The sequence below is a fragment of the Microtus pennsylvanicus genome, chromosome 2, assembly GCF_037038515.1.
Source record: "Microtus pennsylvanicus isolate mMicPen1 chromosome 2, mMicPen1.hap1, whole genome shotgun sequence".
Classification (NCBI taxonomy): Eukaryota; Metazoa; Chordata; class Mammalia; order Rodentia; family Cricetidae; genus Microtus; species Microtus pennsylvanicus.
In genome coordinates, this window is record NC_134580.1 from 83,634,354 (window position 1) to 83,654,829 (window position 20,476).

The window sequence follows — 20,476 nt, forward strand, 5'->3', positions numbered from 1 at the left end:
ATGAGTGCTGGGGTTAAAGATGTGCACCACACCATCCAGCTCATTTTTATTCTTCTTATATAATGTTTCAAACTTTCATCTCAGATAGGGTTCATTATTTTAAAATTCTTTTGTGAAGTTTTGTCAAATTTTCTGTTTCATTTTCTCTGAAAAAAAATGTGCATTCTTTCCTCATGAAAATGTCTTATTTAGCTAGATATGTGGTGGTGAATGTCTTTAATCCCAGCACTTGGGAGGCAGAGGCAAGTATATCTCTAGTAATTTCAAGCTGACCGGGGCCACATAGTGAGACCCTGTTTTAAAAAAGGTCTTTTACAATTTTCTTTCTTTTTTCGTTCACTTAAAAATATCTTATTTTGTGCATATAAGTGTTTTGCCTTCATGTATGTCTGTGCATAGTGAGTGTGCCTGGTGCTGGCACAAGTCAGGAGAGTGTTGGATCCTCTGGGACTGGAGTTACAGATGGTTGTGAACCAGGATGTGTGTGCTGAAATCTGAACCCCGGTCCTCTGCGAGAACAGCAGATGCTCTTAGCCTCTGAGTCTTCTCTTTTGCCTCTTTCTCTTTTTTTAATCCTTAAACATACTTTCCTAAAACAGAGTTGTAATTCCATGAAATTCACACTTTAAAACATACAGATCAGTAGTTTTGTTATAAATTCTGAAAGTTGTGCAACTACCACCACCACTATTACATTCCAGAGCGTTCTATTATCTCAAAGAGAAACCATGCTCTTATTACTTATTTCCTGTCTTCCCTCATACCTGGCAACCACTTATCTATTCATGTCTGTATAGATTTGCCAACTCCAGATGCTTAATGTAAATGCAATCAAATAACATGTGGCCTTTTGTGTTTGGTTTCTTTTACTGAGCATAATGTTGTTTAGGCTCATACATCCTATAGCATGTACCAGTATTTTATTTTTTTTTATGGCCCATACTGGTCTACTATATAGACATGCTGCATTTTGTCACTTCATTTACCCATTCATCAGTTGATGGACATTTGAGTTGTCTCTACTTTTTACTTACTGTGACTGATGCTGTGATGAACACTCATGCACAGATGTTTTCATGGGAATTTCTGTTTTTACTGGATTTACACCTAGGAGTAGAATGCTGGTCATCTTGTAGCTCCATGTTTAACCTTTTGAGGAACTGCCAAACTGTTTTTCAGAGTAGCTTAATGATTTTATAATCCCACCAGCAATGTAAGTGATAAGTTTTCCTTGCCTTGCCAGTACTTGTTAATGTCTGTTTTGTGTGTGTGTGTGTGTGTGTGTGTGCTTGCTTGCTCACATGTTCATGCATTGGGGATGCCTTGGGAAGAGGGGTTTGGGGGTGAATCCAGAGCTTTACACATGCTAGGTAAGTACTCTGCTACTGAGCTACACATCTCTCTCTCTCTCTTTTTTTAAAATTTATTCAGCTGTATTCTCTTAATACTTCTGAAATGTATCTCTTTGTGGTTTTGATTTTTATCATCTTAATAAGTAATGATAGTAAATATATTTCATGATATGGCCACATGTACACTTATGCACTTATTCTAATCTCATGGCTGTTTTGTCTTTTTACTGTTTAATCATAGTAAGCTATTATATATTCAGTGTAAAAATTTCTTTGTCAAATATATGCTTTGCAAATATTTTTTTTACTTCATAGATTATCTTTATTATATTCTTCAAAGTACAAACATTTAAAATTTTGATAAATCCAGTCTGCAAAACCAAATACCTTTATGGTGTTCTTGTTCATTTCTTAAAAGGAAAATTCTAAGTCTTTAGCAATTTTTTAACTGCATTTATTATTGCTGTGACCAAAATAGCTGACAAGAAATAATTTTACAGAAGGAAGGATTTATTTCAACTTTTGGTGTGAGAAGATCCTGTCCATCATGGTGGGAATGGTTTCTCAGGTGGAGACAGCTAGGCTCCGTTTGTGGTGGCAGGAACTTGTAGCAGGTATTCATTTTTACATGTCGTTAACCGGAAAGCAAGGTTGGCCTGTGATGTCCATCTACAGTGACCCTCATCCTGCAGCTAGGTTCTACCTCCCAAAGGTTCCACAGATTCATCACAGCAGTATCACAGCTTGGAACTAAGCATTCCAACACAAGAGTCTGTGGGCAGCATTTCACATTTAGATCACAAACACTTGCTGTCTGTGTGAGTTTTTCATAGATTCCCTCTATTAGGCTGACATTCCCGTCTGTCCTTACTTTGTTGAGAATTTTATCATGAGAAGGTATTGGACTTTGTTAAATACTTTTCTTGCATTTATTAAGATGAAGTATTGGATACTTTTCTTGCATTTATTAAGATGATCCTATTGTTCTTTTCCTTATCCCATCAATATGGTTTATTACACTGAAAGATTTTTTTTTTAGCATATCAAAATAACCTTGTATTCATAGGATAAGCCCTACTTGGTTATGATGTGTAATTCCTTTTGTGTATGTGGTAAAATTTTATTGAGCATTTACATGTTCTTATTCCTAAGGACTTTTGGTTTATGGTTTTACTTCCCTGTGAAATATTTGTCTTGTTTCAGTATGAAGATAATACTGGCTTTGTAAAATGGATTAGTAGTGTGTTTTCTTTTATATTGTTATTCAGAAAGTTTTGTGTATTTATTCTTTAAAGTTTTGGTAAAATTTACCAGCAAACAATCTGGTCCTGAGCTTTTATTTTGTGAGAAATTTTCCAACACTGATTCTGTCTCCCTACTCATGAAAGGTTTATGTTGATTTTTGCCTTGAGTCAGTTGGGAAGTTTATCTGCTTTGAGGAATTGTCCCATTTATTCATAATACCTCATTTGTGGCTAACATTCTTTTCCATAGTAATGTGATGAAATGATTCATTTCTCCCCATTTGACTCAGAGCAGAGAAGAGCAGTTTCAATACTGTTTAGGTAGCATTAGTGTTAATCAACATCCATTTTAATTTTATTTTCAGATGTTGAGGGCTGATTTGGCTACCTAGGAACAGTTGATGGACCATAGTTTGGCATGGTGCCTCTCTGCCTTGATTGCAGGATGTGCAACAAAGCAGCTCCTTTTTACCCGCTGTTCAGACCTCCCTCATGGCAGCTGCTTTGAACACTCTCTGGATGTATTCAGTAAGCTGTGCAGTATGTGACTCCCGAAGGCACTACAACTGTTCAAACAGCTTGGGTCAGTCTTTTTGCCATTGCCAGCCTCAGTGCACTCCTAATTCGAAGTCATTTTCATCCAGGCCAATGTGGGAGTTCTTTCCATGGTGACCCAGTAGAAAATCTATAGTGGGGGCAAACACGATCCTCGATTTGCATGAAGGGGCATGGAATGACTGGTGCAAAACTTCCCTGCCACTCACCCCCCTTTGGCTACATAAGCAGACTCTTTGACTTTCTTTTCAAGGCATTCTGGTACTACTGTCTTATGTGGCCTTCTGGTGGTGTATATTAGCTTTATTAAAAAGATTTTCTTAAGTGGGTTTGTCTCCTTTTGATCTTTATCATTAGTAGAGCAGGCTGAGTTGTAACTTGGAAACAGTGGCAGCAGATCAGTAGCTGTGGTGGTAGTTGTGGCGGTAGGAGTAGTGGTGGCAGCAGGAGGGTGGTGGTGGCAGCAGATCAGTAGCTGTGGTGGTAGCTGTGGCTGTAGGAGTAGTGGTGGCAGCAGATCAGTAGCTGTGGTGGTAGCTGTGGCTGTAGGAGTAGTGGTGGCAGGAGGGTGGTGGTGGCAGCAGATCAGTAGCTGTGGTGGTAGTTGTGGCGGTAGGAGTAGTGGTGGCAGCAGGAGGGTGGTGGTGGCAGCAGATCAGTAGCTGTGGTGGTAGTTGTGGCTGTAGGAGTAGTGGTGGCAGCAGGAGGGTGGTGGTGGCAGCAGTAGCAGTAGTGGTTAGAGCATAGATCAGTAGGGGAAGAAACAGTGAGGAACAGAGATGCCGGGGCAGATTGAGGGTTCCAGTTGCTAGAAGAATTTCAGAGATGTGCCAAGCTTTAAGGGCCAAAGGTCCTGAAACCCAAGACTTGAGAGCTATAGCATTAGTTGCAGTCAAAGGCAATAGTTCTGACACTGTGGACAAGAGAGCTGTAACTGTTGCCACTGTAGTAGCTGAGAGTCCCAACATCCAGGCTTTCCCAGGGATTGTAACACTGCAGTCACTATCTGCTATTGGAAGTTGGTAATGACAACAGCTGGCAAATGTCAGGGATACTGTGGTTAAAGGCCAGGGCAGTAAGCGTCTAGCTGAGGGTCTAGAGCAGTAACTCACTGGCTTCTAAACCAGGAGTTTAGGTCTCTGACTCTCAGACCTGAAGTAAACCTCAAGAATGCTGGTCTAGCTTCTGGGTCATGGGTCCTCAGGGGTCTAGGGCTGCCAAACTAGAAGAGCCTCTTCACCTCTTCACATCTCCACAGCTTTGTTCGTGCAGGCAGCAGACGGCGTCAGCAACATTCCCTCGTTCATCCTTGAGTTTTTGCCATCTGAATCTTGATAAGTCTACCTAAATGTTTGTCAGTTTTAAAAATATTTAAATTTTTTGCATCATTAACATTTGTCTCTTTCTAGTATCTGGTTAATTTATTTCTGTTCTCTCTTTGTAATTTTACTTTTGATTTCTCAGAACATGGTTGTCAACTTGACATACCTGGGAAGAGGAAACCTCAACTGAGGAATTGCCTTTATCAGATAGGCCTGTGAACATATCTGTGGGGAATTCTCTTGATTGCTGATGGGGTTGGGGAGAGCATAGCTTACTTGCCCTGGGCAAGTTGTATAGGGAAGGTAGATGAGCAAGTCAGTTTGCAGGATTACTCCATGGTCTCTGCTTTAGTTCCCACCTCCAGTCTCCTGCCTTGAGTTCCTGCTTTGACTTCTCTCCATGATGGACTGTATCGTGTAAACTGAGATAAATTCTTTTCTCACCAAATTACTTTTTAAAAAAAAATTATTTATTTATTTTTTTTGAAAAAAAAAATTTCCGCCTCCTCCCAGCCTCCCATTCCTCTTCCCCTCCCCCTACTCCTCTCCCCCTCCCCCTACTCCTCTCCCCCTCCCCCCACTCCTCTCACCCTCCCTCTCCAGTCTGAAGAGCAGTCAGGTTCCCTGCCCTGTGGAAAGTCCAAAGTCCTCCCCCCTCCATCCAGGTCTAGGAAGGTGAACATCCAAACTGGCTAGGCTTCCACAAAGCCAGAACATGAAGTAGGATCAAAACCCAGTGCCATTGTCCTTGGCTTCTCAGCAGCCCTCATTGTCCGCCATATTCAGAGAGTCCGGTTTTATCCCATGCTTTTTCAGTCCCAGTCCAGCTGGCCTTGGTGAGCTCCCAATAGATCAGCCCCACTGTCTCCGTGGATGGGTGTACCCCTCGTGGTCCCGACTTCTTTGCTCATGTTCTCCCTCCTTCTGCTCCTCATTGGGACATTGGGAGCTCAGTCCGGTGCTCCAGTGTGGGTCTCTGTCTCTATCTCCATCCATCGCCAGATGAAGGTTCTATGGTGATATGCAAGATCTTCATCAGTATGGCTATAGGATAGGGTCATTTCAGGTTCCCTATCCTCAGCTGCCCCAGGAACTAACTGGGGATCTTGCCTTGGGCACCTGGGAGCCCCTCTAGGTCCAAGTCTCTTGCCAACCCTAAGGTGGCTCCCTTAATTAAGATATGTGCTTCCCTGCTCCCCTATCCAACCTTCCTTTATCCCAATCATCCCGTTTCCCCAAGTTCTCCCCATCCTACCCTTCTCACTTTTCTCTCCCCATCTCCCCTTACCCCCATCCCACCCCACCCCCAAGATCCCAATTTTTTGCCCGGCAATCTTGTCTACTTCCCATAACGAGGAGGATAGCTATATGTTTTTCTTTGGGTTCACCTTCTTATTTAGCTTCTTTAGGATATCAAATTATAGACTCACTGACCTTTATTTATGGCTAGAACCCAATTATGAGTGAGTACATCCCATGTTCATCTTTTTGGGTCTGGGTTACCTCACTCAGAATAGTATTTTCTATTTCCATCCATTTGCATGCAAAATTCGAGAAGTCATTGTTTTTTACCGCTGAGTAGTACTCTAATGTGTATATATTCCACACTTTCTTCATCCATTCTTCTATTGAAGGACATCTAGGTTGTTTCCAGGTTCTGGCTATTACAAATAATGCTGCTATGAACATAGTTGAACAAATGCTTTTGTCATATGATCGGGCATCTCTTGGGTATATTCCCAAGAGTGGCATTGCTGGGTCCAGGGGTAGGTTGATCCCAAATTTCCTGAGAAACCGCCACACTGCTTTCCAAAGTGGTTGCACAAGTTTGCATTCCCACCAGCAATGGATGAGGGTACCCCTTCCTTCACAACCTCTCCAGCAAAGGCTATTATTGGTGTTTTTGATTTTAGCCATTCTGACAGGTGTAAGATGATATCTCAAAGTTGTTTTGATTTGCATTTCCCTGATCGCTAAGGAGGTTGAGCATGACCTTAAGTGTCTTTTGGCTATTTGAAGTTCTTCTGTTGAGAATTCTCTGTTTAGATCAGTGCCCCATTTTTTAACTGGGTTAATTAGCATTTTAAAGTCTAGTTTCTTGAGTTTCTTATATATTTTGGAGATCAGACCTTTGTCAGTTGCGGGGTTGGTGAAGATCTTCTCCCAGTCAGTGGGTTGCCTTTTTGTCTTAGTGACAGTGGCCTTTGCTTTACAGAAGCTTCTCAGTTTCAGTAGGTCCCATTTATTCAATGTTGCCCTTAATGTCTATGCTGCTGGGGTTATACCTAGGAAGCGATTTCCTGTGCCCATATATTGTAGGGTACTTCCCACTTTCTCTTGTATCAGGTTCAGTGTGTTCAGATTGATATTGAGGTCTTTGATCCATTTGGACTTGAGTTTTGTGCATGGTGATAGATATGGGTCTATTTTCATTCTTCTACAGGTTGACATCCAGTTGTGCCAGCACCATTTGTTGAAGATGCTTTCTTTCTTCCATTGTATACTTTTAGCTCCTTTATTGAAAATGAGGTGTTCATAGGTTTGTGGGTTAAAATCCGGGTCTTCTATACGATTCCATTGGTCGACTTCTCTGTTTTTATGCCAATACCACACTGTTTTCATTATTGTGGCTCTGTAATAGAGTTTGTAGTCAGGGATGGTAATGCCTCCAGAAGTTCCTTTATTATATAAGATTTTTTTGGCTATCCTGGGCTTTTTGTTTTTCCATATAAAGTTGATTATTGTCCTCTCAAGATCTGTGAAGAATTTTGATGGGACCTTGATGGGGATTGCATTGAATCTGTAAATTGCCTTTGGTAGAATTGCCATTTTTACTATGTTGATCCTCCCAATCCAAGAGCAAGGGAGATCCTTCCATTTTCTGGTATCCTCTTCAATTTCTTTCTTCAATGCCTTAAAGTTCTTGTCAAATAGATCTTTCACTTCCTTGGTTAGAGTTACCCCAAGATATTTTATCCTGTTTGTGGCTATCGTGAAAGGTGATGCTTCTCTGATTTCCCTCTCTGCTTCCATATCCTTTGTGTATAGGAAGGTGACTGATTTTTTGGAGTTGATCTTGTATCCTGCCACCTTACTAAAGGTGTTTATCAGGTGTAGGAGTTCTTTGGTGGAGTTTTGGGGGTCGCTTATGTACACTATCATATCATCTGCAAATAATGAAAGTTTAACCTCTTCCTTCCCAATTCGAATCCCCTTGATCCCCTTATGTTGTCTTATTGCTATTGCTAAAACTTCAAGCACTATATTGAAGAGGTATGGCGAGAGTGGACAGCCTTGCTGTGTTCCTGATTTTAGTAGGATGGCTTTGAGTTTCTCTCTGTTTAGTTTGATGTTGGCTGTCGGTTTGCTGTAAATAGCTTTTATTGTATTTAGGTATGACCCTTGTATCCCTAATCTCTCCAAGACTTTTATCATAGAGGGATGTTGAATTTTGTCAGAAGCTTTTTCAGCATCTAATGAAATGATCATATGGTTTTTTTCTTTCAGTTTATTTATATGATGGATTACATTGATAGATTTTCGTATGTTGAACCAGCCCTGCATCTCTGGGATGAAGCCTACTTGATCATAATGGATAATTTTTCTTTCTTTTTTTAAAAATTTATTTATTTACTTATTATGTATACAATATTCTGTTTGTGTATATGTGGATAATTTTTCTAATGTGTTCTTGGATACGGTTTGCCAGTATTTTGTTGAGGATTTTTGAGTCGATGTTCATGAGTGAGATTGGCCTGTAATTCTCTTTCTTGGTTGAGTCTTTGGTTTTGGTATCAGAGTGACTGTAGCGTCATAAAAGGAATACCAAATTACTTTTGGTCGTGGTCTTTATCACAGCAACAGAAAGCAAACTAGAACACTTATTATCACTGCTAATACTCTGAGAGTATCAATCTTTTTTCCTGTGGTTGATTTTAAGATTTTTTTCACATTATTTTGGGTCACTTCGCTGTGATAACTGTGTTGATTTTTTTATTTACTAATTGTGGCCAGTCTACTTCAAACATAACAGTTGTCTGTTTTTTTTTTAAATTATGTATCTTAGATAATAGAGATTTCAATGAATTAAAAAAGTCTGCCAGTGGCACATACTTATAATCGATGAGAGGCTGAGTTAGGAGTATTGGAAGAGGGAGGTTAACCTAGGGAGACCCTGTCTTAACAACACCATGCTGTTTGAAATTTCAAGACTGGCCTTATTTCTTTAAACATAGTAATTATATGCTAATGAAGTGCGTATCTGCTTCTCTTGTCACTCGCCTCTCTTTGCTGGTTCCTATAATGCCATACATCTTTCTTCTCCTCGTTAACTTTGTGTGCTGTTTATGGTCCTGGAAAATCTCTGTGTGAAAATTGTTTGACTTCTCAGGATAATAGGAGGAACTTTATTTGCTTCTTCAAGTTTCTTCAGGACATCACCAGTGTGGAAGCATTTAAAACTGTGTTAATAGTTTGAAGTTTTTTTCACTTAACAAATGTATCTGAAATTAAAATTAACTGTTAATAGAAGTTAAGACTGGGAGAAGGGAATGTGGCAACAAATATATATATATATACAAATAAATCCATGTATCACTGTACAACTGTATGGATTGTACTAATATCAGACATACATTTTAAATATTGCATCATTGTTATACAGGATGGTAATACTGAAGATGTCTCAATGATACTGGAGATGTCTGGTTCATAGGACTCCCCTGTGCTTATCTGTGCAACTGTTTTGAGCTTATAATCTCAGACTGGGAACACTATTCTTGCAAAGTAGCTTCATGTGAAAGCAAAGTTCAGAAAGAGAATGAATGGCATCAAGCCTCTGGTGAAGGGTCAATATTAGGAACCTTCACAAGTTTGGTGTGTAGGGTTAGAAAGTGTAGTCTTAAAGGGTACACAGGTACAAGAAAAACCCTCAAGCATGAGAAGTAGAATAAAGCCATTGCTGCCAAGTGTCTTTCTATAAATATTGGAGTATGAGGGATAGCAGCATTATTATTTAGTGTTGAACTTGGAGGATTTTGGGGTAATGTCTTTTTATGGTAGCTGTGGTTTTCTAGAAAAACATAAGTAATCTTTTTGAATTGCAGGAAATGAAATAAATATTAACATGGAGGATAGCACCAAATCCTCATCATCTACCTTCACGCTTCAGAGTTCTTTAGAGACAATGGCTTCTATTCAGCTCCTGGATTTCAGAACAAATTTACTTGAAGCAGTGGAAGAGCTGCGCATGAGAAGGGTGAGCCCCTCTTAAGGTTTTAAATAGAAAGCTTTGATTTTTCCAGTTTCTTTTTCCTTTCAAGACTCCCAAACAACCTCCTATTTATAAAGAAAAAATATAGCTTTGTGGAGTTGGTTCTCTTCTTCCTCTTCTACTTGGGTTCTGGGGAATCAAACTCAGCTCAGAAGGTATGTGTGGCTAGTATTTGTAAAATGTACAGGCTTTATCAGGTATGTTGGATAGTTTTTCTGTTCCCTTGACACCGCTGAGGCCGAGAATAAGGCATCTTAATTGAGACTGGACTGTAGGTAGGTCTGTAGGGCATTGTTTTGATAGATTTGGGAGGGTCCATTTACCCAGGGTGCCACCCCTGGGTAGATAGTTCAGGATGGTATGAGAATTTGAGCAAGCTAGAGAGAGCAAGCCAATAAGCAGCTGTCCTTCCTCGCCTCTGCCTTAGTTCCTGCTTCCAGGTTCCTGCCATCATGTCCTGTCTGGATTTCCCTGGACTAAAACCTAGAAAATTTAATAAACTCTTTCCTCAAGCTGCTTTTGGTCATGGTATTTGTGCTGGCTAATTTTATGTCAGATTGACACAAGCTAGAGTCATCTGAAAAGACGGAACCTCAATTGAGAAAATGCTTTCATAAGATCCAGCTGTAGACAAGTCTGTAGGACATTTTCTTAATTAGTGATCGATGTAGGAAGGCCCAGCCTATTGTGAGTGGTGCCATCCCTGGACTGGTGACCCTGGGTTCTATAAGAAAACAGACTGAGCAAGCCATGAAAGCAAGCCAGAAAGCAACGTATGTTCACAGCCTCTGTGTCTGCTTCTGCCTCCATATATCTGCCATATTTAAGTTCCTTGTCTTCAACGATGAACTGTTATATGGAAATATAAGTGCAACAAACCCTTTCCTACCCAAGTTGCTTTTGGTCGTGTGCTGTAGGAATTCCTGCCACCAGTAGTCTTTATGTTACCCGCCCACTTGGGCATGGCCTTTTATGCTGATTAAAAGCATGTGTCTAGCCTCTTTTCCTGCTGTGGGATTTGGTTGCTGTTCCCTTTCCAGCAGAGTATTGTGATCTGTGAGTCTACACCTAAAAAAATAACCTTCTAATATACTCAGTTCTGAGCTAGTATGGGATTTCTTTTAAGCATCCTTCTTCAGTCGTGGAGTTTTATCACAGCAATATTAACCCTAACTAAGACAGTGTTTTTATTATAGCAATAGAAACCCTAAGACAGCAAGATAGCTTTATAATGCAAAACTTCAAAAGCATTCTCTTCTGGGATTGTGCTGATCTAAGTCTGAAACTGTATTGTTAACTCTATTGTAGGATAGATTGCAGCTGCTTCTGGAAAGAGGAAATGAACAAAAGCCACTGTAGTAGTAATCTGGTTTTATTTGCTTGGCTTTGTTTCGGTTTGTTTTTGTTCTCATCTAATGTTCATTATCGACCAGTCACTCTCTTAGGTACTTTGTTGTTAGTATTTCTTTTCTTTTTTTTTTTAATTTTAAAACTTACCAATTTTTTAAAGATTTATTTATTTTATATATATAAGTACTCTGTCTGCATGTATGCTTTTATGTCAGAAGAGGGCATCATATCCCATTATAAATGGTCACGATCCACTGTGTAGTTGCTGGGAATTGAACTCAGGGCCTTTGGAAGAGCAGGTGCTCTTAACTACTGAGTCACATCTCCAGCCCCCAATAAGTATTTTGTTTGTTTGTTTTGTGTTTTGAGTCAGGGTTTCTCTGTGTCCATGCTGTCCTGGAACTTGTTTTGTAGACCAGGGTAGCCTCAAACTCACAGAGATCCATCTGCCTCTGCCTTCTGAATGCTGGGATTAAAGGTGTGCGCCACCACCACCTAGCTAGTATTTCTTTTAACATTTGCAAAATCTCATCTTCTAGACAAGTGAACCAACACTCCTGTTCTGAAAATAAGCTACAAGTGAGAAAAAAAGCTGAAACATTATAAACTTTGTTCTAAGTTTTAAATTATTGAAATTTACTATTATAAATTTCATGCTATTTAAGTTACCTATTAGTGTAATATCTTATATAAAGATTTATATAAAAGTTATCTATTAGTGTAACAAAAATGTGTTTAAAGAAGAAATCCTGCAAAGTAATTTATAAAGTAATCTTTATAAAAACATGTCTTGATGAATGTAAAATGTTAACTTTCCTAAGTGAAACAACTTCAAGACACTAAAACTTCATGCTTTATGTTTCAAATGTTATATTTTGTTTGTTATTTGCAGATTGAAATTCATAACTCTTTAACTTTCTTCTGAGGAGGACTGGGTTTGATCTCCAACATCCATTAACAGCATGTGTGGTAGTTCAAGTAGTTAATCCCAGGGAGACAGAGTCAAGAGGTCAGAAATTCAAGGTCATCTTGGGCTACATAGTGAGTTTGAGGCTGGCATTGGCTACATAAGATCCTGTCTCAATCAAAGAAACCTTTGCTATTTTTAAGGTTAGTAAAAGAACAGTGCGTGTATTCAGTTAGTGTGTATGTGCATATCATTTGTATGTGTGCGTGTGTGCACTTGTGTGTATGCGCTAGAGATCAAACTTAAGTTTTTAAAAAATATGTTTATTATTTTTTTGAGATGGTTCACAGAAATTGCCTGCCTTCCAAGTGCTGAGATTAAAAATGTGAGCCACCATGCCCAGTTTTAATACATATTTTTGATAATTCTTTGAGAATTTCATATATTTTAGTTAAAAATTTATTTACTATTTTATTTTACTGTATGAATGTTTGCCTGCATGTATGTGTATACATGTGTGCCTGATTCCCACAGTGAAGAAGGAGTCAGATCCCCTGGAACTGAAGATACAGACAGCTGTGATCAATCATGTGGGTACTGGGAATTGAACCTATGTCCTTTGGAAGAGTAATCAGTGCTCTTAACTGCTGAGCCATTTCTCTAGCCCCTCTATATATGCTTGTATGTGTGGCCACCAGCTGGAGTGTGTTCCATCTATGAGATGCCACACCATTAAGGAAAACTAACTCTCTCTCTCCTGGAAGCTATAGGTAGGATTTCATGACTACTACTCTTTATATGCTGAATTTTTGTCAAGCTTGAGCTTGTATAGGTCTTGTATATGCTTTTACAACTACTGTGAATTCTTTTGTGTAACTACCATTTTATATCTGGAAAACAGTTTTGCTGTTGTCATCTAATGCCTCTGGCTCTTACAGTCTTTCCTTTCCATTTTCTGTGTTATAGAGGTCCCATTTAGGTTGGAACACTTGGCAATGTAGGCTGAAGTTTCTGTCCTGCAAGCTGCTCCTAAGTAACTACACAGAGGCTTAATATTATATAAATGCTCAGGCTTATTACTAGCTAACTCTTACATTTTCAATTAACCCATGTTTTTATTTACGCTTGCCATGTGACATGGCACCTTTTCTCAGTACAGCATGTCCATCTTGCTTCTCTCTGCGTCTGCTCCCTACTCTTCTGATTCTACTCTTATTCTTCCCAGCATTTTCTGTTTGGCTCTTCCCGTAACCTTATCCTGTCCAGATGTTGGCCAGTCAGGTTCTTTATTAAACCAATCACAGAAAACATATATTCCCACAGTGTAAAAGAATATTTCACACTTATTCTTTGCAGTTTATCTACTATGGGCCTCATGTTAATTGCCATCTCATCCAAAAAAAAGAAGTCTTTCTAATGACTTTTGAAAGATGCAGTAATTTATGGGTATAGCAATGTCATTAGGAGTAGGTTTAATACTATGTTCCTTTTGTTAATTAATGGCAATAGGTTGTACCCTATGGTATATGACCTTTCATTTTTTCTTTCTTTCTTTTATTTACTTATTTTTTTATTTTTGGTTTTTTAAGACAGGGTTTCTCTGTAGCTTTGGAGCCTGTCCTGGAACTAGCTCTTGTAGACCAGGCTGGCCTCAAACTCACAGAGATCCACTTGCCTCTGCCTCCTGAGTGCTGGGATTAAAGGTATGAGCCACCACCACCTGGCGGCATATGATCTTTCTAGCCATATGTTTTTGGTCTCAATAATGGTACCAGGTATGGGTTCTATCTTGGGAAGTGGCCTAAAACCCTAGAAAGGGGTTGGATACTCCCATGACATTCATGCCACTACTGTACTGGTGGGCATATCTTGTCAGGTTGGTCATTATTTTAGCTCATAGATTGAAGGCGTAAGTCACAAACAATGCCACACCAGTATGGGATTATGATTAATAGGGTGGTATTTATTTAAAGGGGAAAAAACTTACAGATCACCATCCCAGACAACAGCCCTCTGCACAACCAGGAAGGGAGTCTAGTCGGCAGCCGAGCAGGAAGTGAAGAGAGAGAGGAGAGGGAGGTGGCCGCTTTTTTAAAGGGAGAGAGACCACGCCCCAATGGGCTGGTATCTCAGTGGCTATAGGCTGGAGGAGTGGAAGTACCTCCCGCAACAGCTCCCCGTTTTGTTTAAGTAAGAGAGTTCTAAACCTACTACGAAATTATATACAATAAGTACAAATATCCTATTCTAACTAGCTTAGGTCTTGTAAAATAAATAGCTTGGCCAAATCATGAGAGAAAAGTAACTACATTTATATAGTCTTCAACCCCATCGAAGATCTGAGAAGGGAAATAATGTTACCTGAGTAATTAGGAAGTTCAGTAAAACAACTTCCAAAACATGCAACAAACCACAGAGACAACTAGCTACCTGGGCAATCACCCAAAGTCACGTTAGCAGCGTTGAAGCAACCAACTTTGGCTAAGGCCTAACATAACTGACATACCATTTTCAAAGGCAAGCAACTTTTCAAAACTATCTTACCCTGTCTTGGCAGGATATGACAGTCCTGTTTTATCCATTGATGCATGCTCTGTATCTCTGTCAGTGGTTGAGGTATGGGAATTTCTTTGCCCAAAGGCCAGTTCTGCCAAAAAGAAAGGCTCCAGGTGGAGTGTCTTTGGTGCTCAACCTTCTCTCGGGAATAGAGCGGTATTGCCAGGAGCAATTGTGTCTCACTATCGTGAAACTCTGAGTTAGATTAAAGGCCATTTTCTACAGCTCTTTGAAGAGGTTGAAGATTATCTATCTATACTGAATATAATCTCTATATATCTAAGAACCTGATTAGTCTAATTATAAATGACAAACTTAGATGACTATTAATCTATATAATTCTCAATATCTATCTAACTTAAAGACTAAGACAATAAACAACTGTGTAACAAATGAGGATAATGACCTCCAAATATAAACACTGTACAAATATACATTGCAATATGGTAAATATATATCAATACACAAACAATATATAAGTATCTTAATCAGAGGTAGAAATGTACACTGCAATATGGTAAATATATACTATATATATCAATACAATATATGTCAATACATAAAAAATGTTTCAAACAGAGGTAGAAACATGCATGCATACAATAGTCAATATAATTTAACTTTGTATCAATATACAAGAATCGATACCAATATATTTGTCTAAAAACAGTAACTCACAATTATAAATCTATTATCCCATCATCCCTCTTTTTTTTTCAAAATGATCCCTGAGCTTATAAAATTCCTCCCCCAACCCTCAATCATATACTAATTATAATCAACCCCTAAATGATGTCCCTAAACCCAAGGGAAAACTTTACTGGGAAAGGGGACGTCGTCCTCTAGAATTACTTCCAGCTGTCAATGGGGCAACGTTCTTTCTGGGGGATCCTGTAAAATAAAATGATGGTTAAATTTCAAGGTCAATGTCTTTTGAAATTGCAAATAGTCTCAGAGTATTTTGTGCAGGTCTGGCCAAAATGTTGTATAAGATGTGCACCATTTCAGCTAAGCAAGTTGGGATCGTCTTGTGCAGCTGGTACCCAAAGCAGGTCTTGTAGTAGTGCTATCAGTATCATGACGTCATATCAACCAGGTGGAGTTGTTGTTATGGGGCCCCATCTTCTTCCTGGAAACTTCAAATGTCACTTCAGGAAAAACTCATTGTTCATTGTGAAAAACTTAAACATTAATCATATAGACATATATAGACATACATATATATATATTCAATGAAAGGCATGATAGACATATTCAATGAAAAGTATGATAGATATGAAGAAAAGCAAAGATGTTTTCTAAACTCATATTTCTTTCTGTCCCATATCATGGCTCTTGACATGAGACAGAAACTCCAGAAACTCTGGGTTTTTCTCTTACTAACAGGCTTGGAATTGGAGAGGGACTGAGCCAGAGTCCAACTTCAAAACCAGCTTTATAAATTTAGAAATATGGTTTAATATATTTTACTTACACAACCCATTCAGTTTTCTTGATATTTCCTATTGGGCAGGTATTTTTCCATCTGTCAGTATCCAAATATCCAGGGTCCCTTGAATTTTTCAAAGATGCGTGTTTTCCTGTGGAGATAAGAACAGAACCCTGCCCCCATTCTATATGTTTTTCTTACCACCTGTATGAATATCATCATTGTGGATGAGTTGTCATTTCTCCTTTCCAAGAGGTTTCTCCTCTTCAAATCGAAACTTTATTAATTTTGATGGTATCCACAATTTTTCTTCTCCTGTGGAAACAAGAGCAAAACGCCTTCCCCAAAGTAGCACATCTCCTGGCTTCTATTGAGAGGTCAGCACATCTTTGAAATAAATCGGTTGATTTAGTTCAGCAGACTTTTCCATTATCCAATGTCTTTCTGCTGCTGTCGTTCCTTTCTCATTAGCGTTAAGAAAATTCAAGGTTAATAAAGCATTATGTAATCTATTTCTGGGGGTATTTTCGGTCCCTTTCTGTTTGTTCAGCATATCCTTTATAGTACGATTTGATCTTTCTATTACTGCCTGACCTGTAGGATTATTTGGTATACCTGTAATGTGTTTTATATTATAATAATCAAAAAAGCGTTTCATTTTCTTAGATACATATGCTGGACCATTATCTGTCTTTACTTGTGCAGGTATACCCATGATGGCCATAACTTCCAATAAATGTGTGATTACTGAATCAGCCTTTTCTGAGCTCAGGGCAGTAGCCCATTGAAAACCTGAATACGTGTCTATGGTGTGGTGTACATATTTTAATTTACCAAATTCCATAAAGTGGAACACATCCATCTGCCAGATTTCATTTCTCTTAGTACCCTTTGGGGTACTCCCTGCAGGCGACGGTGCTGGATTATAGAAAGAACAAGTAGGACATCTCTTTATAATGTCCTTAGCTTGTTGCCAAGTAATGGAAAATTCTTTCTTTAGGCCTTTACTATTGACATGATGCTTCTTATGAAATTCTGAGGCCTGCAACACACTTCCAATCAATAATTGATCAATCTCAGCGTTGCCTTGGGCTAGAGGACCAGGCAGACCTGTATGGGACCGGTTATTTACATCAGACAAAGCCTGTTCCTGATTATGTCTTGTACCTGGATAAACAATGAAGTCAACTCTGTGTCATCTGGTATAAATTCAGCGGTTTCAATATGCAAGATAACTCTTTCTGCATATTGTGAATCTGTAACTATATTAAGAGGTTCTTTAAAATCCCTTAGCACCATAAGAATGGCATATAATTCTGCCTTCTGGACAGAATTATAAGGGCTTTGTTCCACCTTATTCAATTCATCTGACTTGTAACCTGCTTTCCCTGATTTATTTGCATCAGTATAGAACGTACGGCCTCCAGTTATTGGAGCATCACGTACAATTCTAGGAAGAATCCAAGAAGTTCTTTTTATGAGGTTAAGTCTACCACTTTTGGGATAGTTGCTATTAATTTCTCCCAAAAAATTAGCACAAGCTCTTTGCCACGGTTCATTGTCTTCCCATAACTTTTTTTATTTCTTCAGTAGTAAAAGGCACTATAATTTCTGCTGGGTCTATACCTGCTAGTTGACGAAGTCTCAGCTTACCTTTTATAATTAATTCAGAGACTTTTTCCACATAAGTTTTTAATTTTTTACTTGGTTTATTGGGTATAAATATCCACTCTAAAATAATATCTTCCCTCTGCATTAGAATCCCTGTAGGAGAAATTCTGGAAGGCAATATGACTAGGATGCAGCTAAGATTTGGGTTCACCCTATCCACATGTCCCTCCTGTAATTTTTCCTCAATCATTGTCAGTTCCATTTCTGCTTCAGCTGTCAGTTTTCTTGGACTATTCAAATCTTTATCACCATCTAAGGTTTTGTTTAAATGAACTATTAGATCAGGTGTTATCCCAACAGCTGGTCGTAGACTGGAAATGTCTCCTAACAATCTTTGGAAGTCATTAAAAGTCTTTAACCGGTCTCTCCGTATTTGTGCCTTTTGCGTTTTAATTTTCTCTAACCCTATTCTGTAACCTAGGTAATTGATAGAATTTCGCCTTTTAATCTTTTCAGGGGCAATTTGTAATCCCCACCTAGGCAAGACTTTCTTTACTTCTTCAAACATCCTTTCTAAAGTATCTTTATTTGAATCAATAACAAGATGTCATCCATGTAATGATAAATTATGGACTTGGGGAATTGTTTACAAATTATTTCCAATGGCTTACTTCCAAAATATTGGCACAATGTAGGACTATTGAGCATACCCTGTGGGAGGATAGTCCACTGATATCTCCTATTAGGCTGAGAATTATTATAAGTAGGCACTGTGAAGGCAAATTTTTCTCTATCCTTTTCTTGTAACTGTATAGTGAAAAAACAATCTTTCAAATCAATAACTATAAGAGGCCATCCTTTTGGTACCAGAGAAGGCAAAGGAATTCCAGATTGTAGTGGGCCCATAGGTTGAATTACCTTGTTGACAGCTCTTAAATCTGTCACCATTCTCCATTTACCAGATTTCTTTTTTTACAACAAACACAGGAGAATTCCAAGGGCTGGTTGATTCTTCAATATGGTGAGCATCTAGTTGCTCTTGCACCAGCTGTTCCAATGCCTGTAATTTATCTTCAGCTAGAGGCCACTGTTTGATCCATATTAGCTTCTCAGTTAGGCATTTTAAAGGTAGGGCTTTTGGTACCTCTAAAGGTTTGGTATTTGCTGTATGTTCTTGTACAGCCTGAATGGCTGGTGACCTTTTTCCATAATACCTCATAATATCCTTCCCAGAATTATGAGTTCCTGGAACTACAGGAATGTTAATCTGGGTATTCCATTGCTGTAGCAGGTCACGGCCCCATAAATTTATGGCAATATTGGCTATATATGGCCTTAGTCTTCCTATTTGCCCTTTGGGCCCTATGCATTCAACCCATCTTGTGCTTTGTTTTACACGAGATAGGGTTCCAATTCCCAGGAACTGAACATCTACCTCTTGAAGAGGCCAATTCGGATGCCAAGATTCTGGGGTAATGATACTTACATCCGCACCTGTGTCTAATAAGCCTTCAATAAAAGTGCCATTTATACAGACTCTTAGCTTTGGTCTTTGATCATTAATAGAAGTCTGCCAAAATATACGTTTACTCTGTCCTACTGGGTTTTTTGACTCATCCTCTACATGTAATTCATCATTTACACCAGTATTACTTTTTACAGCAGAAATTGGAGCTTTTAATTTTCTTGGTGAGGCACATTCTCCACTGTGACTGGGAATGACTGGGCCACTGTTGGCTTGGGGGCCTGCGAGTGGCCCCTCAAGGAGTTTCCTGATGATATCGGATTGCCCTGTCTGTCTGTTGTTGACCTGCATTCGTTGGACCAATGCCGTCCTTTACTGCATCTCCTACATATACCTGAAGGCCGAGGTCTCCTATTTTTGTCATTCCCAGAAGAGATATTATTCCTAGAAATTCTTTGCCTGCAATCCCTTTGCAAATGTCCCAATTTACCACAATTAAAACACCTGGCAGTTTGATGTCTCCTCATTGCTTTGGAAATCGCGGCTCCTACCCAAGATTCATCATTATAGCTAAACGTCTCAACATTCATCGTATGCTGAATCCATTCATCCATAGGTGCTGATCTAGACTTTAAAGGCCCAATTATCTTTTTGCATTCTATGTTTGCATTCTCAAAAGCTAGAGATTCAAGAAGTATTCGTCTAGCTTCTGGGTCTGTTACCCCTATGTCCAGAGCCTTAGTTAATCTTTGCAAAAAGTCAATCAAGGGTTCTCTCTGTCCTTGCCTAATTCTGGCATATGATTCAACCCTTTTTGCTGGATCTTGTATCCTCAATATCAGTCTGAACACACTGGATCTTGTATCCTATTCCAAACATTTAAAGCTGCTTGGTGACATAGACACAGTACTTCATCGTCATAAAGAGCTTGGACCTGTGGATCAGCATATTCTCCTGCACCAAGAATTTGATCTTGGGAAACCTCAACACCTTTTGCTCTTCCTTCCTGTTCCATATGTTTGGATTCTTCTCTGAAATAAATTCCAAACATCAAGGGAGGTCCATTATCTAAAACTGCAGACACTAACTGATGGAAATCATGGGGGTTAGCTCTAGCATTAGAAGCCCAAGTCCTTATCATTTCCTTTACATATGCATTGTGCAAGCCAAAATTAACAACAGCTTGCTTAATTTCTTTCAGATCATTCATTGCTATTGGCGTCCATCTAGCTTCTTTGACTCCCTTTGAGCCTTTAGAAGTTGATGCTTTGTCAGAATTAAGTATAGGGTATGTCGCTAAAACCCTGGGTAAGCCAGTTCTAATAGCTGGTGGAGGATTTGTATCCTGTCCTTGTGTCTCCTTACTCTGTTCACCAATCCTAATAATTTCTCCAATCTTTTCAAATCTTTTTA

The 20,476-nt window shown here is 39.0% G+C and overlaps 1 protein-coding gene across 1 annotated transcript in view; it reads left to right on the top strand.

Annotated features, from left to right (window-relative positions):
• The first annotated feature begins 9,598 nt into the window (after positions 1 to 9,598).
• Positions 9,599 to 20,476, top strand: part of Ccdc73 (coiled-coil domain containing 73) — a 125,400-nt gene continuing 114,522 nt past the window's right edge. Inside the window, exon 1 of the mRNA XM_075961628.1 lies at positions 9,599 to 9,730. Within this exon, the coding sequence (XP_075817743.1) occupies positions 9,599 to 9,730 (132 nt within the window). The remainder of the gene's footprint in view (positions 9,731 to 20,476) is intronic.